The 26,581-nt window shown below is 38.8% G+C and overlaps 1 protein-coding gene and 1 pseudogene across 5 annotated transcripts; both read right to left on the bottom strand.

The window, feature by feature from the left end:
- Positions 1-2,817: 2,817 nt before the first annotated feature.
- LOC143890772 (uncharacterized) lies at positions 2,818-7,224 on the bottom strand (annotated as a pseudogene). The gene is made up of 2 exons (XR_013255244.1): positions 6,997-7,224; positions 2,818-3,805 (listed from the first exon to the last, which is right to left on the bottom strand). The product of XR_013255244.1 is annotated as an uncharacterized LOC143890772 (transcript).
- A 1,638-nt stretch (positions 7,225-8,862) lies between these two features.
- On the bottom strand, positions 8,863-25,824 carry LOC143889676 (ARF guanine-nucleotide exchange factor GNOM-like). 4 transcript variants are annotated; one of them, XM_077393971.1, is made up of 4 exons: positions 25,693-25,748; positions 21,590-21,669; positions 12,780-14,249; positions 8,863-12,703 (listed from the first exon to the last, which is right to left on the bottom strand). In XM_077393971.1, the coding sequence occupies exons 3-4, from the start codon at positions 13,512-13,514 to the stop codon at positions 9,029-9,031; spliced, it is 4,410 nt and encodes a 1,469-aa protein (XP_077250086.1). In that variant the 5' UTR covers positions 13,515-14,249; positions 21,590-21,669; positions 25,693-25,748; the 3' UTR covers positions 8,863-9,028. The 4 variants fall into 4 exon arrangements, with proteins under 4 accessions (XP_077250086.1, XP_077250085.1, XP_077250084.1 ...); XM_077393970.1 differs by having other exon boundaries at positions 12,780-14,348; positions 25,693-25,724; XM_077393969.1 differs by lacking the exon at positions 21,590-21,669 and having other exon boundaries at positions 25,693-25,824.
- Between the last annotated feature and the right edge of the window lie 757 nt (positions 25,825-26,581).

Consider the following 26,581-nt stretch of genomic DNA (forward strand, 5'->3'; position numbering starts at 1 on the left):
AATTTGCAAGACTTGATGCAGAGATTATTGTTTAATAACACCTGCATTCTTGTTTTCGGCATTGTCAAAATTGCATGGGATTTTCTAGGGACTTTCGCACTAAGGCATTTCACGGTTGACTTTTGCATGAGAGAACAGCGACCTCAGATAAATTAATTGAATAAGACAAAATCAAATGAAAATTGAGCCTGCGTGGCCATTCTCTCATGCAAAAGTCAGCCATAAAATGCTTTCCCGCTAAATTCCCTAGCGAATCCCTAATTTCATATACTCAATATTTCTTGTCCATGAGGAATTTTTAAGACAGGACCTCATTGTTTTACAATGAAACAACCTTACTAGTTACTACAACATAGTGAGCCATTGAATGATCTGAACCGTCCATTTGATAGGCCTTGCTCTGGATCATCTATAGCCCAAAAAATCAACCTAATCATGCAATCTTGATTTCAATAGCGTGTATTTTTTTGTTGTTGAATGTAGTTTTTACCATTGATTTTGAACTTCTTTTCTTGAATTACAGTGGGGCCAAGCCTGTGATTACAGATGGTTTACCAAACATAATTGAAGCCCAACCCTATTCAAATAGAGAGTACCCTTCGCCCTCTTTTTCTTCCCCCTGGCCCACCCTCTTGTAGTGTAAAAAGAGTAGCATACATACACTAGAGGGGGTGGCCCAGGGAAGAAAGGGGGCAAATATATATACTTCCTCTCATTATTTCATGAGAGGTCATTGCAATGGGCCTTATTTCATGGCTTCTTCTCTCATTACTTTTGTATTGTATTTTCCATGTTACCAGAAGTCATGCAGTGGGCCCATATTCCTGGCCCATATTTCAACACTCATCTTTGAGAATTCATGGATTCATGACAGTAATTCCACTGCTTATCTATGCACTGTAAGCTCCAAGTTCAGACAGCAGCTACCCATCATCTAATTAGATCAGATTTTTCAGATTTTTTGCAATTAGTTGACACTTCTTCGAGAAAGAAGTAACAGGTATTCATCAATTCAGATAAATAGGGATTCTACATAGTAATAGTTTCAAACTTTTATGTATTAACTTTGAAGATATTTTGATTGAATTAAAACAGTAAAGCGAAAGATCATTAACAAAGCAGTAATGGGTGTTCAGTAATTCGGGACATAAATGTCAGTATATTGAGCTCAGATAGATTTTCTGAGCTTGAGTTTTTAAATAGGGTGGGTGCCTATGTTGTTTGGGTTATGTTAGATATTGATTCTATAGGACCTAACATAGATAGGGTGTCCCTAGGAAATCATCTCCATAGGATCATGGTAAGTGTTGATTTGTGGAGGTTTAAAATGGACGTCTACAAAATGGTCCTGTACAGATCGAACGGTTATGATGATCCTATGGAGATGGTTTCTTAGGAACAATCTATCTATGTCAGGTTCTATGGAATGAATGGGTTGGATGAGTCAAACAACATGGGAGATGCCCTATTTAAAAACTCTACCTCAGAAAATCTATCTGAGCTTGAGCTCAGATACCGCGCCCCCATACTAATATTTCAGTATTGCTAGTCAAAATATTAATTTTTAAGGCATTGGGATTTCAAAATCAAATGCCTATTTACGTAACTCGGTGGCATATTTTTATGAACTAAGAAACACAGTTGGATGATGGTAGAGATGAAATCATTGCTATCCAATAATCTAGACTTGAAAGCTTGCAACACAGACCTTAAACTATTGCTGATTATTAGAGTTTATTTATGCACTTGAAGGTTAAAGTTCAAACCAATATGAAATCGTCTCGGGAGCGATTTTTTTTGGAATGACGCTAGTAGACTAAAAGATCATTGAGAAAGATGAAATGGGTATTCCTCAATTTAGATAAAAGAGCTCTTATCAACTGGCATCATCTATTTATGAATCAGATATTCCAAGAGTTGGTAGAGTTCTTTCTATTGAATAGATGTAATCGAGTTTAAGATCATTGAGAAAACTGTAATCAGTATTCATCACTTCAGATTTCAGAAAGAGAGCAGTACTAGCTAGATATTTATATTTTAGTTTTAAATTTTTATTATGTTTTGCATTCTGAATATGAATAGCTCTCTGTCCGTACAGAACTTTGTTTCTCAGACTGCTGTTCATCATCCTATGGAGGAACATTCAGTTGGTGAAGAGGATATTTCAAACAGAAGGCTTGAACAAGATCCTGTCAAGTGGAGACTGTCAGCATCGGTTTTTATGAAATGGGCACTCAAAACTGCCATGTGGTTCATCTTCGTCACTTGGATCGCTGTGTTTTTCCTCTACCCAAGTGACTCAATGTAGGGAATGTTGGGAATCATTAATTACATCTAATGAATAGACAGGGTGAGCGTAAAAAATGGGAGTTGGGAATTTAAGTGAGTTTGAAATTCCATTAAAAATTGGAATGCTTTTAACCATTTTCTCTAATTTTAGATTTTAACATTTTTTGAAAGATATAGAATCTTCACTTTGTTCTCTAAGTTTCTAAAAATTAAACAGACTAAAGAAGTTGGATGATCACATGACTTAATCAAATTTTAAGGCGTACGGGTATTGAATATAACTTAATATATTTTAGCTGTTTAATTTGTGAGATGATCGGTCCACCCAAATTTAAAACTCTAAGGAAACTGATTTTTATAAACCTTTTTAAAAGTAGGAGGGAATTCTCTTTCTATATAGTATAGAACTATAGATAATAGGACCCAATGTGCATGAATTTATATCCACCTAATACACTGTCGTTCAGAATGTTCATGTAACAGTGTAGTATTTTCAGTATGCACACACACCCAATACACAAGATGAAATGCAATTCAAGAAAGACATTATTGAATTGAAGAAAGCTCTGAAAGACTTATGGTTACCCAGTTTTAAGAAAGCTCTGAAACATATATCCAGAACACAAATACGTTATTGGACATTAAGGAAGCAAGAAAAATACAGATAACTTCTCTTTCGTATATTTGCCTTTTTCCTTTTGAAAAAACTCCTCCTTCACTTGATTAAATAAATAAACATACCAAATAAATTACCTTATCTGCAATGAGGGGTTGTAGACGAAAGTCAATCGTGACAGGCATCCATAACATCTAAAAATCCAGCCACTTTTTGAAATAGACACAAGTTGTTGGAGATATAATACCACCAGGTGTGCATTCTCTAAGCTAAGGACAGCCTCACAAGGAAATGATGTTATAGCATATGTTTCTAAGCATTCCCTATTGAAAAGCTGGTAACAGACCTTTCCCGGTGGCATGGAAGAAAAATCCCCCTTCCCAGTACTCCTCACCTCTTCAATCACATTGTCCAAAACCAACGCCTGCACAATCTCAGTAATTTGCTGGGTACTAATTTCAATTTTAAAGATGTGCAACTTGCGGATGGACTCTGATATCCTCTCGATTGTTGCAAATTTCATTTTTTTAATATGATTCAAGCACTGGACTCTCAAGACCTCTATAAGCTCCATATCAAGTTTCCCATCTGTGTACCATGAACCTCCACTGACTTCTTTTGAGGGTTCGAATTCAACAGCCATGTAGTGCTTTCTTCCTTTCTTGTGTATATTAGTAACAGGCTTTATCAGGTTCTTGGATTCGAGGGAGCTAACAGATTTGCGAACGACTTTGTCCTGCAGTTTTGATTCACGTTTTAGATCACCCATCCAGATCCCCATGCTTTCCTTGCTTTTGATCAATTCGTACAAAATGCGCTCAGCATCAGGAAGCATATGAGAGGGAGTTGAATTTGGTCGACCTCGTTTGGCGGGAAAAGTTGCCGGTGATCGACCCATACCTGCTCGACATAAATCAACAAATTAACAAGATAAAACCAAACTAATGGAAACACAAAAAAATTTTAAGTCTCTTCCCAAGCAACATTCCAAACCTCTAATCCAGACCTAGTTTCCATGCAGAATAGAAATGAGGACTCCCAATTTTGGTTCAAATTCAATAAAACTTAGATATAACTCCTGTGGTTGTAGAAATAATTTCTATGTTCTATTAAAATTGATGGAACTCTTGATGTATTCATACAACATATACGATTTTTGGATGTTTTGGCAGATATTCTGAGTATATTCAAGAGATCAGAGTAACTGGAATTTTTCAAAAATCCAACATATATCTATTCTGAAGCAGCATGGAGAATAAAATAATGTACACAATTTTAACCCAGGAACTTGACTTTTTCTTTTCATATATGATATATGAACCTTTTGGAAAAAAAATTTATAAAACATAAAAATGATGAATTTTCCAACATAAATTGGAAATAAAATCAGAATTTTTCCTCTTAAAAAAAAAAATCAGATTTTTTATCCTATGAAATTCCACCTTAGGGATTTGTTTTTGTAATGGTTTATCAGTTGTATTTTTTTTTTGGAAAACGAGGAAACTGAAATTCCAGACTCTTTTTGAATGGCTGAAATTTCCACAAAATTTCAGTAAGTGAATCATGAACTACATCAAATCGAACCCACAAGAATTCGAAGTACGAAATGTGATTGGTTACTCTCATACTACCTAAGTAGACCAAAACAAAGTGCCTTCTTGTGCCTTTCTTCAACTAGCATTTGACAATCTAAAACTGAAACACTCACTAGACTAAATGGTCTATTAGGAAACTTACTTTCTAGTTTCTACAACTGGACAGAAAAAGATGAAGAAGAAAGTATATTCAAAAGTTCAAAATATTTTGCCAACCTCATCACTAAAAGGACAACAGCAATCATTACCCAAATGAAACAAGGATATAAAGAAGATGAATTAAAATCAAATAGTTTTTTTTTTCTTTTTTTGAATGACAGATTAAAATCAAATAGTAAGTGGCAAGGAACCCCAGAAGAAGCAAAATAATGAAAATAGATGTCTTTAAACTTTTGATCACTGAATGCCTCAATCTTGTCAATGAGCTCTCCATTTTGGCATTTCAACAAGGGAGTCCAGCTCACAAAGATCCCTATAATTGAACCCATTTTTATAAAAGTGTAATTCCTAGGGTCTGTGAAGACCATTAGGGTGTTATGCTTTTTTGTTTATGGAGCCAAATTTCTGTAATGCATACGTTCATTAACAATTCTTATCAGAGGAGAATGAATTCCTTTACGGATTTAAATCAATGAGCATAGGTGAAGATTGTTCTGGGTATGTTGACAGGAAGAGGGAAGCTTCCATCATTGGATTCACACCCATCTAAAACATGGACGTCTATTCATAATGCAGGACTGACCCTCCCCCGCATGTGAATAACAGTTCACTTCGAGAAGCCTAAACTGAACAAATGACTGCAACATGGCAATGCAATAACAAGGTTATCAAGCATCTGGATAGCGAATTTTATGACAAGGTTATCGTGAAAGGCGATTCATCAAATGTTATCAGTTGGCTCTCGGGAGCTGCGGCTCCTCCGTGGAGATTTCTTCCATTCTTTGAGGAGATTTCAGACCTAGTGCTAGGTTCTTCTATTGTTTTTAAGCATGTAAGGAGGACTGCTAATAGTGAAGCAGATTCCCTAGCTAGGGTGGGTGTGTCTAGGTTGGGTTTGGAATGGTTTGACTTCCTTCCGCCTTGATTTTGTTTGCTTCTCTTTTTCTTTGGTTGTAATCCTTAAGGACCATCTCGGTTCTTTCTTTATATATATATATATATATATATATATATATATATATATATATATATATATATATATATATATATATATATATATTATGTTGCCATTTCAAAAAAAAAATGACAATGCAATAACAATTCAAGTTTCCCTTTGGAAGCAAACTCCCATATAATCAGCTATAAACAGAATTGGTAGTCCAACTCCAAGGACCAACATGCAGTCCTTCCATCTAGATTGTGGCAAGACATCTACATGGGAGACAATCCGAATTGGTGGTCCAAGGACCAACAAATTCAGTAGCTTGCAATTTTTACAGCTTGGACATAAGCATTGAGCACAAATAGCAACCAAATGGGCCAAAGGTAATTATGCAAACTAGTCCTCTAAAGAGAAATTAAATGGAAATGGCTTGAAAAAAAAATATTGTTAAGAAAATTCCAGCATCAAAGACAATAACAAAAACTTTATAGGACCGAGGTCTTCTTAGACCCATGTCATTTCTGTCCTCAAGTTGGTGCCATTTCCAATTTGAGATCATAAGTAGTTGAGTATGACTGAACATGCAATCTCATACTAATGTACATACATAGATGGAAGACAAACCACACACAAATACAGACATACAATGACGATCTTATAGAGAAGTACTGCAAGCCATGTTATCTAGCTAGGACAAAGGTGGTTTATTCGTTTAGAAATCATGGGAATTTTGCGTCCTTGGGTACTTGTTACCTACAAATTCATGCCACTAGATGAATCCTAAAACAGAAAGAAAACTTAGCAAGATTGACATGGAAATTTATGTGACCTGAAATATGGTATAATTCTAAAAACATTCCTTATATTTTTCAGGATACTTCATATTTGCTGAAAAGCTAAATTGAATACAGAAAGATCCCCAAGTTAAGATATGTAACGAATTATTCAAAAGCTCATGAAAGTTTTAAGTTAAATGGGGAATGGTTGAATCAGACCATGGGCCTAAGTTTTAGAGTTGGCCACCAAAGCTTTGTCCATGTAAAGAGGCTGATCTACCATCTAAATTAATAGTTTGTGTAACCCAAAACGGATAATCCATACTAACATACATATTTATTTTAAATATGCAAGAGTTATGCTTATAAACAAGGTTATTTTTAAACAGAGCATTTAAAGGATACATGTGGTGTAACAAGGAAAGCCACCCAAAGGAAACAAGTCACATGGAAAGCTTAAGGGAGTAACAAATGTCAAGATTAACTTGATTAGACCACAATCTAATTGATTTATCAAGATTAACTTGTGTTGATCTAATAAACCATATTCATTGATTCTAGCATTCTACAAGAAAAAAAGCATCGAAGGAAACAAATCCAAGAAATTAAAGTCAATACCAGACAGTAATGGATGTGGGTTTCTGGATTAGCAGCACAAACTTAACCTTCTTCGCCCACCCTTGAGAGATTTGTGAATATGAGATGAATACAAAATCATAGCTTTTGAGGGTTAGTAAGGGCGTAATCAAACGTTCGAGAATTTATCTGATGGACGGCCGTTCATGCACGTGAAGCCCAGAAACTGTGGGCCCATATTATTTGAGTGACCCCAACCGTTCATTTGTTGGGCCCTGACGTAGATAGAGTGTGAATAGAAATTTCTCCATGGGATGATCCTAACCCTTCCATCCGTGGAGGTTTCTATACTGTGCCATCCCTTTTTATGCCTCTAACAAATTGGAGGGTTAAGATCATCATCCTATGAAGAAAGTTTTTCTAGGCACACCAAATGAATGGTTTGGATCACCCAAAAAAAAAATGTGAGCCCCTCTGTTTGTTTGGGCTGCACTTGCATGCACCACCATTCACCATATAAATTCTTTGTGCCGTCCATTTTAAACCTCCACAAATCAGAGGGTTACAAATCGGGGGTTAGTGTGAAACAACCAGTTATTCCAAAGCTTAAGCTGATGGAGATGGCGTTATTTAATATTTTATACGTTAACACTCCCCTCAAGTGTGGCCCCTCTTTCTAGGGTTGGCCTACATGTGGCCCCTCTTTTGGGTTTGGCCATTGCATGTGGATTTTTGCTATCAAGGAGGTTTGAACCAAGGTTTAAATTTTAGTTTCATGGGTGGTTTTGGTCCCCACCGAAACCGAAATTCCAGCCAAAATTCGGTTGAAGGGCTTGAAATGCCGGTGTTTTGGGCCAAAATTTAGGCTGAAATTCTGTAAAGAATTAAATAGTTAATATTTCATCCAAAACTTTGCTGAAATTACTGAAAATTTTGGCAATTTTGGTTTCGGTTTCGGATTTCGGCCGAAATTTAAAACCTTGGTTTGAACTCAGGAACTTCGGCTATGATACCATGTGAAACAACCAGTTAGAACTCACCCTTAAAAGCTAGCCATTAAGGGGAGGGTGCCCAAGTTCTTATAAGCACAATCCACATCCCCTGATTTTTCCGATGTGGAATCTTTTACATTTGCGTGGAAACCCCAACAATCTCTCCTTCCATGCGTAAGCAACATGGACAATCTCACCCCTCCATATGACAAGAATGTGGAAACTACGAGATCTTCCTGAGGGACTTTTTCGTCTGTGGAGGCACACCAGGGTTCCCACGCCCCGAGCTCTGATACCATGTGAAACAACCAGTTATTCCAAAAGCTTAAGCTGTAGGAGAAGGCATGATCATCCTATGAAGAAGATTTTCTCAGCTACCATTCACTCAAATAATGTGGGCACCACTGTTTTTTGGGATGCACGTGCATACATGGACGCCTACCTTATAAATTCTCCCTCTTTAGGGAAGAAGAGAAGTGTTTTTTCTTTTGGGCTTTTGTCCTTTCTGCCGTTTGGTAGTAGGTTACCACCGGTTCACATGTCGATCGGACATCTCAATCGGGTGTTGATCCAAAGTGGGTCAACATTTCAATTGGGGTAAATGATATCACGACTAAGGTATTTTGATGATCACACTCCTCACATTATTAAAATGTACGCTATGGCCCACACCATAGGATGATCCAAACTGTCCATTAGATCGGCAACAGCCTAAATAGGTTGTGCCCCAAAAATCATTTCCATAGGTTGATCCTAACCCTCTAATCTATAGCCACATTTGGTAAGTTTTTGCTTAACGAAGTGAAAACACAACCCAAACCCTCTAGCATTGTAACAGAGTGAAAGACATAAAAGATATGTGCATGTAAGTGAATTTTGGTAGAAAGCTTCTTCTCATTTTAATCACTCGGCTGTGTAGCGAACCAAAAGCAATTTTCAATATGTAAAACCAAAGTTACCAATAATCGCCAATCCTCAGGGTTCATTTACAATGAATGCCAGTAAAAATGGAATACCCACATACATAATCTGATCTTTCAGGTATAATAGAATGTTAAAATTACAGCAACCAGTTTATGCTCTCACCCTGCCGTCGGTATACCTTGTTCGGACGCTGATAACATATCAGTGGACGAGACTGAACCACTGCTTCGTGATGTTTCATTTTGGTTATTTGCGTGCTCTGCTTCTTCTTCATCATCTGGAAACACTTCAGACTGCAACGACGGGGCAATGTTGTTCACATGTAGCCATGTTAGCTCCCACAGACTGTCACCACCTAGAGCGCTCCTCTGCACAATAACTCCTCTTGTTTTCATAACAAGCAAAGTGTTCTTGAGGAGTTCAGGCACTAGTTCCTGAAGCTTCTCATTCCTCTTTCCCCTCACCTTTGCTTTCATATACTTCTCAATACGGCTAAGAATGCCTAGCCAAAGCTTGCAAAAGCTAGTTTGCAGAGAAAGCTCCATTAATAACTGTAAGAACACCTTGGATAATAATTTCATGGCAAGCACAAGCGTGCCTTCCGTGTTAGGATAATCTTTTTGAGAGTGGCTTTGAGCAATCTCCAGCAAGTCATCAAGCACCGTGAAGATGACTTGATCAAAACACTGCAACCACAATGCATTTGTGAGGCAAATCCCTTCAACCCCTGTCAAGCATCTCTGCAACGACAACAATGCATGGTTTCTAACTTCCTCTCTTGGATCCAAGCACACTTTTCTCAGTCCTAGCACTAACCTCAGCCACATGTCCTCTATTTCCTGAGACATTTTAGAAGCATCCTTGCCTGCATCCTTCGCCTCACGAGACCACCGAGATAGACAGGAAACAGAGTCGGCCATCAGATCCAATGAATGCACGGACCTCCTGTCCTCTAGCCCTACTCGAGACTCCGCAAACTGCCTCGATGCATCCACACAGAGCACGTAGTTAGCAGGAGAAAGGAGAGCACCATCGGACATGATGAACGTCAATGCTTCAAAGCCAGCTTTCGAAGCATCTGGGTGACGAGCCGTGATGGAAAGCAAGGAGGTTATCGTCCGCCATCCCATCTGGGATCTGATGTGTGTAGCATTTTCTTTCACAAGGCGGGCCACTTCTTGTGTAATATCCGCATAATACGCATCTGCTACACGAGCATCAAGTTTCAGTACCAGTTGAAGTGACCTGAGGAGCTCATCAGCCAGGTTCTCTTTATAGGGCAGCAATCTCGAACAGATGCGTAGTAACCCAAAAACGGCCTTCTCCACAAGAGCACAAGGCAACACAGTTGACTGCACTATACTGGCTATGTGTTCGTATACGCTCTGCCAGAGAAGAACGATCCTGTCTCGGTTGTTCAGTGTGATTGCAATCAGCAACTCCAAGCAGAATACAGCGGTGTCTTGATGCTCAGGAGAATTGTTTCCTTTCTGAGAGCGACCGGCCACCCAAATCAGGGCCCTCGCAAGCTGCAATAGGGAATCCGCCTGTAGAAACTTGCTCTCTGTAAATATACTATCAATGTGGCACTTCTGTATTGTCTGAAGAGTGCGTTGATGAGCCGCAAGTTGCTGCTCAGTCGGTTGTGACCTTGGGTCTTCTGGATCGAGAGATAACAGTTGACTGAACCTTTCCATTAGCCCAGATCTCCTAGGAGTACTAATCATGGGGATATGGGATGATGCAGATACGGAACTCATAACAGGTTTCCCATAAACCGGATCCGCAGAAACCTCTGAATCATCGGATGAATCAGTAGCAACACGAGCAGGAAGAAGACCAAGCTTGTGCAACCTTAAGATGCAATCAAGGATGTTTCTCCAACCAGTGCGTATATAATCACCGAATCTATTTGCTATGGTAAAAACTGTGACAGTTGCCATCCTAGCTTTTGCGTCATCGCCGAAGGCAAGAATGGGTTCATCAACAGAGGAAGGGTTGAGGAGGGTTGTGAACTTACAAAGAGAGACAACCAGATCATCCAATACATCTACGAGATGATGGCATGACGATATCTTGGCCATGGCCATGAATCCCTCCACACATGTTTGGAAAACATCTTCATGCTCAGCATGATCAAATACCACTGAAATTGCGGCAATTGTAGGACCCGACATGATGGCAAACATATCGTGGTCCAGATATGGTCTGGAGTCACACATGATGAATGGAGCAGTGCTCTTGGATTTGTTTATTAGATCAACCCAACGGCTTGGTGTCATCTCTGGAAAACCAGCACCTTGTTCGGGAGTAGTGCGGATCTCGTTCTTGCAGATTGAGTGATACAACTCCGACAGAAATTCTCGCGGAAGATCATTCCCACCATTTATATGACGGTTGTTGCGGATGAAATCTTCTTCGGTCATCTTCTTCTTCACCTGTACATTGTGTTGATCGGTGTTGAGCAATATGAGGGAGTAAGACAACAGGAGTGCGGCATCTTTGTTAGCTAAGATCTGTGGCGATTGCTCATAGTATCTCTCTGAGAATGCCTCAAGCACCCTTTGTATTTTCTGTGATTCTCCGGGCAGTCGGAAAGTTTCCAGGAATAGGCGCAAGGCAGTATCCAAATTCATGCATTGGAAATCAAATGTCCGAGCAAATTCTGGAAGCACCTGAACACAAAACTCATCATGATTCCCCAAGAAATCGCCAACAAGATTCTTTTCTAATCCAGCTGTGTATCTGAAAAAGCATGCAACACTCTGGGGGTCAAGTTTATCAGGCAACAGACGTGTTCCTTGCAAAAATTCTAACCCTTTCTTCGGGTCCCTGTTAAAGTGATCTGCACCAATTGCTAACCGTCTCTTAATGAACTTCCTTCTGCGAACAAATCCAACCCAATGGTTAGGATCGGAATAGTTCTCGCACTTCATTGTCCAGAATGGACAATATTCTTCAAGGTGCACCGGTGCTTGTTCTGAAACCGGCGACACATTTCCTATCCTCTCAGCCATTCCCTGAATAACAGCAATCAACCCATCCAAAGCAAGAATGTGCATTGAAGACAAGGGGCAGTTCACTGGAAATGCACTCTTCGACAAAAGGTTAGAAAGATCTTCAAACACATTGGCACAAGTTATATCACAATCCAAGTTGGCATACATCTCTGCCATGAATGATTTCTGCCTGCAAAAGTCGACAAGAGCCTCCATCACGACTTCCTGCTGTTGGTATGAAGACCCATACCTGTTTTGTGCGAGCCTCAAAATCACACAGGAAAAGAAAGCCTCAAGCTGTAGTTTCAATTCCATACGCAAATGATGGTACAGATTCAGAACAATGCTACACACCATCGACAGAATAAGTGGGCTCATTGACAAGCCAAACTGCATCAGGTTACGGAATAGTTCATCCTGTATCAGAGCCAATAACTTAGGGTGCTGACACATAGAAGGTCCTCCCAATTCGATAGCTGAATTGATCAAACCCAAAGCAAATAGTGGAACATCTTCATCAAATGCTATAGGAATTGATCTAAGACCTGTTCCAACATGCTCACCAATATTTAGCAGGGAACACAAGAAGTGGAATATTTCCACCATGCAAGGAACTCCATACGGTTCTGTCACAAGATGCATGTCATTTGATGCCTCCTTGCTACTAGCAAGGCCTACTGCATTTGTATCCACCAAGCTTGCCACTGAACCTGTTGAGATTGAAACATTTGAAGCAAAACCAACAATAGCTGGTGGAGCATCATACTCAGAACTGCCATTGCCATTGTCTAATGGCTTACCTCCAAAAGCATCATCCTTGTCTAGCCCAACCGCCTGCACAAGAAACAGTTTCTTCATACATTCAGCAGAAAGGGAAAATCGAGTGGAAAAAAGCCAAAGGTATCAATACCTCTGGTTTGAGAGAAAGGCCACCTCCATTGGCCAATGGAGATCCCACGTGATCGATATCTGGCAAGTGTGAAAAGATACACCTAACAAGTTCATGCATTGTGTGGCGAGCTATTCGCTGCAGCAACTCACCTTTAGTTCCTGCTTGATGAACTATGCGGAAACATGTGTTTACAATGGTGCATACATGTTGGTTATTCAACACACCAGATGCCTTACTTTTCATGCATGCCAAGAGAACTTGAAGTATTTTCATCAACACCGCCTCTTCTGATGCAGGATCAGTCACCTCAAACCGACAACTTGTCACAGCATCAACTACCAACTGCATTGCGTCTTCCACGTTCACAGTATTCAGATCAAGTATGTCGAGAGTGAGAATTTTGTAAACAGATGATAATGCAACTCCAGTGATAGGTGCACCGGTTTCATCTGATTGAATCACATCCAAAAATGGCTGGAGGTAAACTGTAGGGTTGATTGTATGCCATTGATGCTGCTGCCATGAATAGATTTGCTTTCGTAATGCCTTCAAAGACTGGATGAGAGAATGTTCTAGTTGATCATCACCCATATAATGACCTCCCCATCGTACATTTCTCCTCATGACAGCCAGCACTGCACCTATTTCTGAGTTCACCATACATGCTAAAGCACCACTGTTTGACGTAAACTCACAATCTTCAGGCTCCTCCTCAATTGCCTTGATTCCAGATTGTAGTTTTAGACGCCCCATATTTATACTCTCTTGAGTACTTTTCAAATATTCTGAACCGTACCAGCTTCTATACGGAGAAAAATCTTTTCACTTTGAAATGGAAATAAAGAAATAATCGCTGGTCATAAAAGCAGAAACACATGAACTGTGCAAGGAGCTCTTTCAGTTAAAATGCCACGCAACTCTGAGGACATAAGACTTCTTTGTCAGGCCAAAAAGATTGCCACATAGATTACGATGTGTCACTTGAGGATTTGCAAAACCTCGGACATGAGACTTCTTTGTCAGGCCGAAAAGATTGCCAGGTAGATTATGATGTGTCACTTGAAGATTTGCAAAACCTTTTATTGTACCAATGTCTATATTCTGATCTAGGAAGAAGGTAATGATCTTCAGGTATGGAGTTTCGTTTCTTGTTACGACAGGCCAAGAACAGTGCCCACACCCTTGTGTTTGTGGGAGTTGGACAGCCGTTCAGCTCTTCGGGACTGTATTATTCTTTTGTCGGTTTAGAAATGCCGTACTTTCCTGTAAGAATTAGTCACAGCCTTGTAAACAGAAACGGCACGAAAACGTGGCAGAAGTATACTTCTCGCTGTGATTGTCAGATTTCATGAGCATCTGCTCCAATTTTCTGTCAGAATCAGAGACACCCATCATATAGAAAACAAAACCAAAATCTGCCCATAGCATACTGAAAAATATCATAGCTGAAGCCCTTCACGATCTCCATGAGAATCAGTCATCAATCATCTAAAATGATAAAGAAGAATTAGGGTGGTCCAAGCAAGACAAACCAAAATTTTCAAAACTCTCATATAAAGACAACAGCACTAAATCAAGCCCCCTAACCTGCAAAGAATATAAAAATACTAGTTATATTAGTGCATGAATATAAAAGTAGTTATATTTTTTGAATTAACAACAGTTCATGTCATGCACAATAAATAAAAAATGGGTGGAATACAAGTCATCTTGGACAGAAGTACGTTCTTACAAAACTGAAACTCCTCTCAACATCAAATATTAGACGAGCCTATGTGCAAAAGAACACAAGTCAAATCTCCAAGTTCATCCACCAATTAGGACAAGTACACATGGCATACTTTGAACATCACAATAAGCATTCAATCATAATTTTTCACTAGTACTGAAAAAATGACCATCGTCGTCAGGTTGGGAAACGAATTCGGGAATTGAAACGTCGGGAATGGGAAACAAATAGAAAAACTAAAGGGGAAATGTGAAACAGGGAAGTGACAGGAAAGAGACCTCACCCAAAATGTAATTGGGAAAACTTAACACTTAGTTATAATGTAACTAGAAAACAAAAAACAAAAAACTCACCCAAAATGTAATTGTTAAGTTTTCTTTCAAACGAAATAGACCTCACCCATAATTCTCTTGAATGAGAGACTTATGGTTAGTTTTCTTAGTAATATATGCTAGGAATTTATGGAAAGATTCTTACGTCCAACTTTAGATGTGCATAACTTTGTTATTTAAATTGAAATCAAGCAAAATTTATGACAATGTGATACTCTGGATGTCCTCTTTCAAATTAAATAGACCTCACCAGAAATTCTCTAGGATGAGAGTTATGATTTATTTTGTTAGGACTGCACGTAAGGGGTTTTTTAATAGATTCTCAGGCCCAACTTTAGATATGCATAGCATTGTCATTTTACATGAACCTGCTGACTAAGCTGCCAATCTGGAGGGTAATCCTTGTTAACGGTTACTTCTTAGATTTGTCGGGGGTCATATTTTCATCATTTGTTTCCTTTTTTGGGCAACGAGCTTAACATGGTTTCCAATGAACTAAGCTTGGTTAGCTCGTATTGCGTGGTTCATGGTGGAAGTGGTCATGTGACGGTTGATCACTCTTGGGGCTGTCAGAGCTTAGTGGGAGGAAGGGTTTGAATTCAGTTTCTCAACGAAAGTTCTTTGCTGGAACATTTGAGGTCTAGGCGATCCTCTTTGAAAGGCTCACATTAAGGGTAGTGTGTCATAACACATGCCTAATACTTTCTCTATTTAAGGGACTAGATTGGATTCATTCTCTGTGGATGGCTGGAGGGAGTTGTCGTGCGAGCATAGGTTTCGGTGCTCATTCCTATTGTTGGCGGGGATGGCCATGGGTATTTTGGTGACCTCGAGGAGTATTTTCTAGTGTTGAAGGAGGTTGGCTAACTCTCTATCTCTGTTCGGCTTCGCCCCTTGTTCGGAACTTTTTCTTGGTTTTTAGTGGGGTGTACGAGCCGCATAGCCTGCGTCGCCACCTTTATGTTCGGCTCGAGCCTTTGGTTGATGACTTTAATGTTGCTAGGTTCTTGGTTGAGAGGACATGCATGGCTTCCATTTCTAGTTCCATAGAAGCTTTCTCCAATTTCATGGGTAGATAGGTTGCTCTCTGAATTCCTTTTCACTTGGGTGGGCTGTCCTATTCATAAAAGTAGGCTTGACCATTTTTTATTTGTCATCTTTGCTGTGTGACTCGCCTCGATACTTTTCAATTGGCTCTACTCAACCGTATTTTCGACCATTGTCCCATTCTCCTGGATTCCAAGTTGGAATCCTGGGCTCTTTCCCCCCTTTTGTTTAGAGTTTAGCCTGGCTGGTTGACCCAAGAGTTCTTGAGTTGCTTAGAGGCATCTAGTTGGAACCAGTTGCTGGTTGTGCATTAAACTTTTCCACTACTCAAAAGCTTAGGTTCGTTAAGTCTAACTTAAGGTGTGGGTCAAGTCTAAGTTTAATGGGCCCCAAGCCCAAAAGGAGGCACTTTTGCAGCTTATTCAGGTGCTAGATTTTTTGGAGGAGCTTGCCCCATCAAATAAAGCTGAGAGAGCTTCTCTTAGATTGGAGTTCAATCTATTTGTTCTACAGGAGGAGATCATGTGGCGGCAATGTTCTAGGTCCACATGGTCACGTGATGGTGATAGGAATATAACCTACTTTGTTAACATTGCTTTGGTCAGAAGGAGATCAAATCACATTCAGTCTTTGATGATTTAGTGGGTGCAATCTGGTGACCCTTCGGCAATCTCAGCCAAGATCGTTCGTTTTATTCGACTATTTATTCTTGTAATGAGAGATAGCTAGCAATGTCGAAAGATCTTGAGTTCTATTCTTCACTCCAAGAGGATCAATCTAGGATTGAGCAGTTGCTCAGTGAAGAAGGGGTCATGAAAGCTGTGTTCTCTCTGAAAGGTGATCGGGTCGTGAGACCAGATGGTTTCAGTTTTTTTATTATGGGAGGTGTTTCGTGTTGACTTGATGGCTTTCTTTGTGATCTATTCTGGTTCAAGTCTGTATGAGTATTCATACCAATTTCATTACTCTCATCCACAAGCAGGATGGTGTAGAGATATTGACGAAGTTTTGGTCATTTAGCCTTGTGGGTTGTACAAGGTTCTAGCCGATCAGTTACATGCTGGGATTGGTTTTTTTATCTCTAAGACTCGGTGCACCTTCATTCATGAGAGACAAAGTCTTGACGAGGCTTTGATTGCTAATTAGTGTGTGGATCGCTACCATTGTGGTGGTGTTAGTGGCATTATGTGCAACCTGGATATTGAAAAAGCCTATAATAGAGTCGAGTGGAGCTACCTCGATTATCTAATGGGACGCATGGGTTTTGACTACCGGTAGCGTGGTTGGATGCCTGTTTGTGTTTCCCCTGCTTGGCTCTCAATTCTTGTGAACGATTCTCCCAAAGGTTTTTGTGTGGATCGCTACCACTGTGGTGGTGTTAGTGGCATTATGTGCAACCTGGATATTGAAAACACCTGTAATAGAGTCGAGTGGAGCTACCTCGATTATCTATTGGGACGCATGGGTTTTGGCTACCGGTAGCGTGGTTGGATGCTTGTTTGTGTTTTCCCTGCTTGGCTCCCAATTCTTGTGGACGATTCTCCCAAAGAATTTTTTCAGGATTTCCAAAGGCTTGCGTCAGGCAGATCTACTTTCTCTTTTCCTGGTTTCCGTCATTACCAAGACTATGAATCGGATCATTAATAGGGTTAAGAATTTAGGCTTGATTGTGATGTAAATCAGGACCTACCAAACCAAGCACAAGAGACAGATAGAGAGTTTATGAGGACTTTGGAGCACCCCAAGCCTTTAAGAAGATCCTCTAGGCATGACAATGTTGATCTTTTAGTGAAGAAAAATACGAGAATTGATGGTGATGAAGGTGATTCAGTTGAACGCATTGTAAAGGACCATCTTGATTTTGCTGACCCATTTGGTCGTTTCATCTTTTCAATTCGTGTTTCAATTTTGATCCCAACAAATTTTGAATGTAGAGTTCAAGAGACCGCGACCATTAAGATATGGGACCCCGGTGGATTAAAGTGTTTAATTCAATAATTCGACCTTGAGGGCAAGGAGGAGCATGACGGAGGAGACAACATAATATGGTGTGAAACATTGACACTTGGGCTGATTTTCACTTTCTCCTTGGATGAATTTCTCCACATGCTTGGGCGTGGATTGCACCTTCATTTAGCTGTCTTCTATGTACATTTTATCATGTATGTTTTGCATTACTTGTACATTGCATAGTTGAGAGAAATGAAGAATCTAGTGAGAACCACTTGTACTTGCATTGCATGAGTGTGACAAGTGGCATGCAACCTCATCACTTAAGTGGATGACAGCTGTAGCATGCCAGTTTCTTTGCCACATCATTCTTTTGGACCCTTCTCTCATTGGCCTATATATAGCCATGAGGAGCTCACTTGTAAAGAACATAGGGAGACTGAGAAACTTTTCGTTTTTTCTCTAGGGGAGAGAATTTGAGGAAGAGAGGGGGAAGTTTTCTGAGATCTTTTCCACCGAGAGAGAGAGAGAGAGAGAGAGAGAGAGAGAGAGAGAGAGAGAGAGAGAGAGAGAGAGAGAGAGAGAGGAGATCTTGTTCTTTTCCTTGTTTCTTTCTTTCTTTCTTCCTTTTTTGAAAATGTTGTTTCTTTCTTTCTATCTATCTATTATTTGTGCATCACTTGTTGAGTCCCTACATTGGCCAAGATTAGTCCTTGTTTAGATCTAGATCTAGTAGCCTAGAACCCTGGATCTATCCTCAATTCCACTTTACCTCCATAGATATACATTCTTTTAAAGTTTTCCAATTGACATTCTAGCTAGAACACAGTTTTTCTATCAAAAATTCCCACTGAGAAACTAATAACTAGCAGTCTAGTTCACGATAGCAACAGGTTCTGCTATACATTGAAAAAAATGGTTCCATTAGCTAATTCCTTGGCTAATTTTCTATCTAATTCATTCAATTCTCTTACCTAAAGAGTTTTTCACTAAAGAGCTGCAAGATCTGGAGTTTTCAAGTTCAGATCTGACCAAAATTCACAGATCCATACTCAAGGTTCTTGAATACATGAATTATGTGCTGAATATAGTAGCTCTCGATTAGAACTATTGACATCTAATGTTGTAAGGATTAGTAGATCTGACCAAAATTCACAGATCCATACTAAAAAATTCTTTTGTTTTTTTAGTCCTTCGTTTTTTTTTCTTAGTCCTTTGAAACTCCTATACCTTTTAATGTTGTAAGGATTTCAACCTAAAGGAAACCTCTAGCAAAACTATTGACATCTAACTTGTAGATCGATCTTAGCTTTATAGTCTAAACTATATCTAAAGATCAACCCCATCCAGCAGTTGGATCATCTTAAAACTCCAAAGTAACAGATCTGTCCAGATCGGCACTGTATTCAAACAACCCAAGTCTCAGATTTTCAGTATTTCATCTACTCCCCTAGATCCGTCCTGCATCATATGGGAAGCATCTTGGAAATGGGTTTCCTTGTTTTTAAACACACGTTTCAGATTTCACTAATACTTGTTTCTGGAAATTCGGAAACACATTTCTAAGTATTGAAAACATGTTTCCGATAAAATAGTTCGTCCATTTTTTTCTTTCAAAGTTTTTAAGCCTTTACATGGTGAAAGAACCCAACTATCCATCTCTTGCGTGAAAAATCCTAAACCCTTTTCTATCGCCGTCTCTCGTGCAGCCGTGAAGAAGAAGGCATTTCTGCTTGTCTCTTGCACAAAAAAGCCCTAACTCTTGCCGTCTCTCTTGTGACGTTGAAGCCTCACGGCCCTCGCCCTCTGATCATAACATCTTGTTAGTTAGAAGGTATGAGTGTTTGGACTCAGTGTTTTAAAAAGAGTCCTTACCTTAGTTTAATGTCTTTAATGTTTCCTTTTTACTTTTTTATTAGGAATTCTAATCCAATTAGAACTCTAAGTGGACAACCCTAAAGGGGGTTAAATATGTGTAATTGGGACTGTAGTTTTCAGGAGTTTTTAATATGCATTTTGATATAAGAGAAAAGAAGCTGAGTGCATGAGTTTCCAGAGTTGTTTTTCATGGGTTTTCTTAGATAAGAAAATTCGATCCTTGGAAGATTTTTGCAATAATTTTTTTCAGATTTCTTAAAGGTTTTGATCTGATTTATTTTCACTGAAAGTTTCATCTGTTGGAATCTTTATTCAACCAAAGGTTTTTTGTTGTAATTTGTTCTTTATAATTGATTCTAGATATTAATGTTTGGTTTCCATTTCAGAACACTCTTTATGTTACTATTCACAGGATTAGAGTTTGGCACTGAGTTGATTTGTCAATAGTTATTTGGCTGAAGGGTTAGGACTGTTAGTGTTTTAAAAAGAGTCACTAGTTTAATAAGTTTTTTATGTTTATTTTATCTTCTTTTCACTAGAAGTTGAAATCATATTAGAACTCTAGTGGACAACCCTAAGATGATGGTTATATATGGAATTGGGGCTGATATGTTCAGCAGTTCTTTATACACTTTGGAATAAGACAAAGGAGGTTGCGTGTAGGTGTTTTTGTTCATGGTTTTCTTAGAAAAGAAAATCCAGCCCTTGGATGATCTCTATTGTAAAGTTTCCATATATTTCTTAAAGGTTTTGATCTATGGCTGTACCCAACATAGATTTGATTTATTTCCACTACAAGTTTCATATATTAGTATCACTAAAGGTTAGTTGCTGTGAGTTTTTCTACAGTAATTTATTCCTTATATTTCATATTTGAATTAAACTGTGGAGATTTGAAATCATGAGCTACCATTGACTCTTGATTTATAGTTTTAGTACAATTTTTATTATAATTTGGTATGAGAGAGTCAATCGTTGGTTTGTTCAACATTATTTGCTATCAGCGCGTCAATCATAGATTTGTTTTACATTATTCGGTTTCAGAGATACGATAGCTCCTAGAAAGCCCTCTGATCCTTATTCTAGTAAAGAATCAAGTTAGAACAAGATTACTGAAGAGATAAAGGAGTTATTACGACATCAAGCAGAGCAACAACCAAATTATGAACAAGATGGGAGAGAAGTTTGCACAATTCACCACCGTTCTTGCTCAAATTCTACATGATCAAACCACTTTGCACGCTTTAGATTCACAATAAACAACACTTAATTGTTTTCTAGGTTTAGAAAATGAAGGAGCATCATATGAGGATTTGAGAGAAGAATCCTGAGGTATGTGAATCATTTCAAATACAACGAACTAATCCAATAGAAGATCCATTCAATAACATGGTCGGCAGAATTAGTGATGAGAAAATTGTACCTGAGGGCACGCAATCAAAATAATTTGTGACAAGAAAATTGACATATAATCAACCTACGTTGAAGTGAACCGGTCGATAGATATATTGTCGATCAATAGAAGAGAACCGGTTGATTGGACGAGATGAGTATAGAAGTTTCATTCGTCATTCATCCGTTTTTGGAGGAGTTTATGCATATCTTTTTCAATGATACACCACCCGAGTATTATCTCTCCACCTATCTTGTTAAAAAAAAGAGATAGAGTACTTGGAAGAAGGCAAATTGAACTCGAGGTCGAGTTCTTTTAAAGAGTGGGTGAGTGATGTATTACAACTTCACAACCAGATTTTAATCGCAAGAATAAGACTGACTGCAGCCTAAATTTTGAACACATGACGAGATTCATGGCATCTTAATTTTTTATCAACGTTTTAGCTTAGGATTGAAGTCAAAGCAGAAGACATAGAGCAGGGGAAAAGATATGATACATGACCCAGGATTGGAGCTCGGTTTTGACACGTATGGAGCCCACTTCAATGTCAGACAGTTTGATGTAGATGGGCCCATCCTTCACATGAATCAAGAAAGAATTACTTAAGTCACTTAAGTGCATTAGAATAAAAGAGGGCACATTACACAATCAATGACAATCATAGATTTGTTCGACATTATAAAGATAGCAACAAATGGGCATAAGTCTTAAGCAATGGGCTGCTACTATGGTCCCCGATAAAAAGAGATGAGCTGGTAATGATATGGTAGAAGATGATTCTTTCATGGAAAAGTGAACCCCATCCTAGAATTCATTAATTATATGAGAGCAGATAAAACTATATCCAAGGGTTCCTTTAAACACACTAAACCTGATTATAAAAATAATCCATAAATCCACGTTGGTCACATGTTCCATATATCACACTAGAGCTCGAGAGTGTGGCTCAATTTTTGGCAGAATTGGATTCGAATTGTACCAAGAAGACAGGAGAAGATAGGAGAGTTTGGATTCGGCCTCACCAAGAGTCTGCTTCGCATTGATAGCTTCCTCAAAAAATCCTAACTGTAGACCCCTTACATAGTGGGAGGCGCATCATAATTGACCGTTGTGTCCTCTGCATCGAGGCAGGAGAGACAATTAACCACATTTTCGGTCATTGTAGGATGGACAGGCAGAGTTGATCCTTTGTTCTAGCACCTTTTGAAGTTCAATAGGTATTCCCTGAACACATTGTTGATCTGTTCAAGGGATGGTCTTATAGTCATTGGATGAAAAGGGACACATCTTGTAGTCCCTATCTCACTTGGCGGTAATTTGGGTAATATGGAAAGAAAGGAACGAGATCCCATCCTCATCTCAGACAGCATCATGACAAATCATATCACGATGCGCGAGGGACATGGAGGTGCAGGCAGCTGTAACCGGGATTCACATAACTGAGATTGGAGATTTAGGTCGGCTCATTGTGGCAAGAGATTTCAACAACTTGGTCAGGTGGATAAACTTGGAGACTAGATATACTTCGAGGTTCGCTAACACTATTGAGGGAATCCTGGAGAGGGTAAAAGTTCGCCGTTTGTTGTTTCAACATGTTAGGAGATCTGCTAATAATAAAGGAGATAGACTGACATAGACTGGCCGACCTATGAATGGATAGCCCAAGGATAGAGTTTCTAGACGCTCTCCATTTGTAATTTTGGCTTTTTTTTTTTGTTTGACTTGTGAGCTTCTTGGTCATTTTCATTTTTCTTTTAACAAATTGCTGCAATTCAAAAAAGTAATTGGTAGTTGGGGAAAGTGAATTGCAGGCTTTGAGAAAAACAAACTACTACCAAACTTCACTTTCCAAGCTTCAAAGCCTTCAGGAAGAAGAAAAAAGTGTTAATGAGCACAAAGAAAAGTTTTATCAATTAATAACCAAAAAATGTTTAGAAGGAATTTTTTTGACATAGAGCTTGAGTCAGTGGATAGATTGCTGGCAACTTTGGAAAAATACTACATTAAACGCTCTGGGGAAGATAACAGAATTTGGATTTGGAACTCGGGGGGATTTCTATTAGTCCCATGCTCTGTATCCTCTAACGTAGCCAAGATTTGGAGCATCCAAGCTCCCCCAAGGGTCTGTGTATTTGCATGGGCGATAATTTCAGAAAGGATACAGACTGTCGACTTCTTGAGGAAGCGAAAGATGCTAATCATCGATCATTGTGCTCTATGCTTACAAGCAGGGGAAATGGTGGATCACTTATTATTACATTGCAAGGTAGCAAGAGAGCTGTGGAGTAGATTGTTATCCAGATTTGGTGTAGCGTGGGTCTTCCCGGGAATTGACTTCGTGGAAGGGAAAAGGAAAGATTCTATGGAATGTAGCATTTCTTGCTACTTTATGGGTTCTATGGAGGGAGAGAAATGCACAGGTTTTCAAATGAGTGTCAAGGAGACCACTCTTCCTATTTAATAAGATGATTGCAATCACAATATCTTGGTCGAGAACCCAAAGTGGATTTGTGTGGGAGCCATTTGCATTTGTGTCTGCATATGATCTATGGTATAGTTGGAGAGCAATTTGCAATGGAGCTAGGGAAGAGCCCAAAGTGCATCAAGTGTGGGAGCCACCCGCCCAAGGAATATTGAAACTTAATTTTGATCGCTCAAGTATGGGAAACCCGGGTCCATCCGGAATAGAGATGACCAAGAAATGTCAGTTGGGCCTATTCGTGCCCAATAGGTATCTTGGATGCTAATGAGGCGGAAGTGCAGGCCATACACCAAGGAATTAAACTTCTAAGCAATGTTGAATTGGAAAAGGTGGAGATAGAAGGAGGCTCAAAGAATGCAATTAGGTGGTTTAATGGAACTCACTCATTTCTTTGGAGATTCGGCTCTTTTTGATGAAATTCAAGATAATATTGAAGGTTCTCAAATAGTTGCTTATCATGTCAAGCGAAGTGCAAATGGGGTAGCGGATAAGCAAGCTAAAGATGGGGTATCCAAAGAAAATTTGGAGCGATTTGATTATCTCCCCCCTTGATTTTTCTTTTGTTTCCTTTTTCGATCTTGTATTATCTGTATTGACCATCTCAGTCTCCTTTCGCTATTATTAATACTATCTACCATTAAAAAAAAAACCAGAAATGAACTTGCCGAGAGAGATGACCAATTGGTATCAGGTTATCTAAAGGCCTTCGGTATTCTATACAAGACGTTCTTTCATTACAGCCCTTATCGACTTTTAAGGAGGCTTATCAGATGGGCATGGCATTAAAAAAACACCAAAAAAAGGAAGCCTTTTAAGGCTAGAATAAAAGTATTTTATAGGATTGGGAAGTGTGATAGAACATGTCAAGATCCAATAGGATGTATTAACCTCGAAAACACATTTACTCATATAATAACAAAAGACATTGTATTTTATTGGATTGGTAATTGTGATAGAACATGTCAAGATCCAATAGGAAGACATGGATGAACTTCTCCATGATAACCCTCAAGAAAAGCATAAATACGTCTTCAAAAAAAAGAGAAGAAAACAACAGTCCTCAAATGGTCTGTGAATATGAAAACCTGTCCACCCACTAAGGCATGCTGATAGACAAATATTTAGATTTTAGGGTTGTGGAAAATAAGTACTTGGGTAATCTATTCCTTCCCACCTAAAATTTATTCCATAAAACCAGTAAGTGGTATTGGTATTGGGGTTGTTCTCAATGGGGATAGCAAGTCGGGTTTCATTTTATACTTGGATAGACTACCTACCTTATGTCCACGTCAACTGTTATTCTTGGATAAAATATTATCAAAACATAACTGGTGAACAAAGGACCAAAGGATTTTAAGATAAAAATACAAACCCATTATGCTGGATTATAGCGGTAATACCATAGTTGCCAAAGTAAGAAGCTAATGCGAGAAGAGAAGCGATGCAGGAAGCAAGGGGTCTAAAATAGAAAATGCTAGAAGCAACAAATATCAAGAAAATAGTGGCGATGTGTTAGTTTTCCAAATGAGAACTGATTTAATTGAAATGCTAAATCACTCCAAATGGGCTCCAAGTTCCTAATTAACAAAGCTACCATGTTGCAAGGCCAATAGAATCACAACATTTTTGTTAAGGGATCAACTAAAATTGGGAGATTTGACAATCAAATAGGCTTTGAATGCTCCCAAAACAGAGGAATTTAGTGTTTCTATAATCGAATGGTCCAAATAAATAAGTGAAAATTGCAACATTCTTCATTGTACATTAGTTCATCGAATCTATATGAATTACAAAATAAAGAAATTCAAATTCTACAACGCTAAATAAACCCTCGAATTACAGATCTATAACGTACAAAGCAAGCACATAAAAACCCCAAATTCAACATGAATAGAAAATATATCTAGAATCAAACCTAACTTTCAGCATGAATCGAAACCCTAAACCCTAGATTTAGATTCATGATTTCGAATCTAGGATTTGTAAAGAAAAGATGTTTCCCTGATTAAATTGTTCCCAGTTGTATAAAAGCATATGGTTAACAGCTAAAAGAGAATTAAGAAAGAGTAAAGCTCTCTTCGTAAACAGAGAGAAGAGATTGCAGGATACGCGCGTACCATTTTCGACGTACGCCATTGTTTGATCACGCTCTTCGGTTTTCTTTTCTTTGCGAGGAAGAAAACGAGAATCAAGAATGCCGAATACGAGTTTCTATTTTAGACTTGAGAAGGACGACCGTGAAGGGCTAGGATCATTCTATCGAGATAATTATATATTATATTGTGGTCCAACAGATGAGCAGGTTGGATCATCCTATGAAGTGGACCCACTGTATATTTTATATATGGGAAGTGATATTTTATATATGGATCAACCAAGGTTTTAACTTTCGACCGAAATCCGAAATTGATAACGAAACCGAAATTGATTATATACTAAACAGTAGTTTATTTCGGCTGAAATTTCAAAATAAATTTCGGTCGAAATTTCATTTACCTCGAATTTTTGGCCGAAATTTAAGGGATTTCATCTAAAATCTGGATTTTTAATAATTATTTAATATTATCCCCAAATTTTAGTCGAAATTACCGAAATTTCGGAAATTTCAGCCAATTAGGAAATTTCGGTCAAAATAAAGTAGGAGGAAAAATAGCCGTCGTATAGATTTCGACCGAACCAAAACGCATTCCGAAACTGAAATTTGAAACCTCGTTTACAACTAGTCTTTTACAGTAGAGGGGGCTGTCTCGGGTAAAAAAAGGGTGAATATATCATTTCCCTCTTTTTATATGGAAGATAGATTCCAGATTAGTGATGTAGATGGATTATAGATATGGGGCCATTAAAAAAAATAGACCATAGATATGGGGATTGATATTCCCACATGTTCGGTCTATAATGCTCTGGCGTGGTTGGTCAATGAGCCATCATGTGGATGGGTGGACGTGTGTGTGGTGTGTGTGGTGAATGTGAAGGCGTGCCGGCCTCTTAGGAGGTAAGATTGAA

Source organism: Tasmannia lanceolata, unplaced genomic scaffold (assembly GCF_043159265.1).
Source record: "Tasmannia lanceolata isolate RefF3 unplaced genomic scaffold, GAP_Taslan_0.1 ptg000013l, whole genome shotgun sequence".
NCBI lineage: Eukaryota > Viridiplantae > Streptophyta > Magnoliopsida > Canellales > Winteraceae > Tasmannia > Tasmannia lanceolata.

Bases quoted from the DNA above. Each gene is read 5' to 3' on its own strand.
- LOC143889676 (XM_077393969.1), bottom strand. From the start codon at position 13,514: ATGGGGCGTCTAAAACTACAATCTGGAATCAAGGCAATTGAGGAGGAG. The intron at 12,704-12,779 runs GTATTGATACCT...TTTCTTGTGCAG, and splicing joins GCCTTTCTCTCAAACCAGAG to GCGGTTGGGCTAGACAAGGA.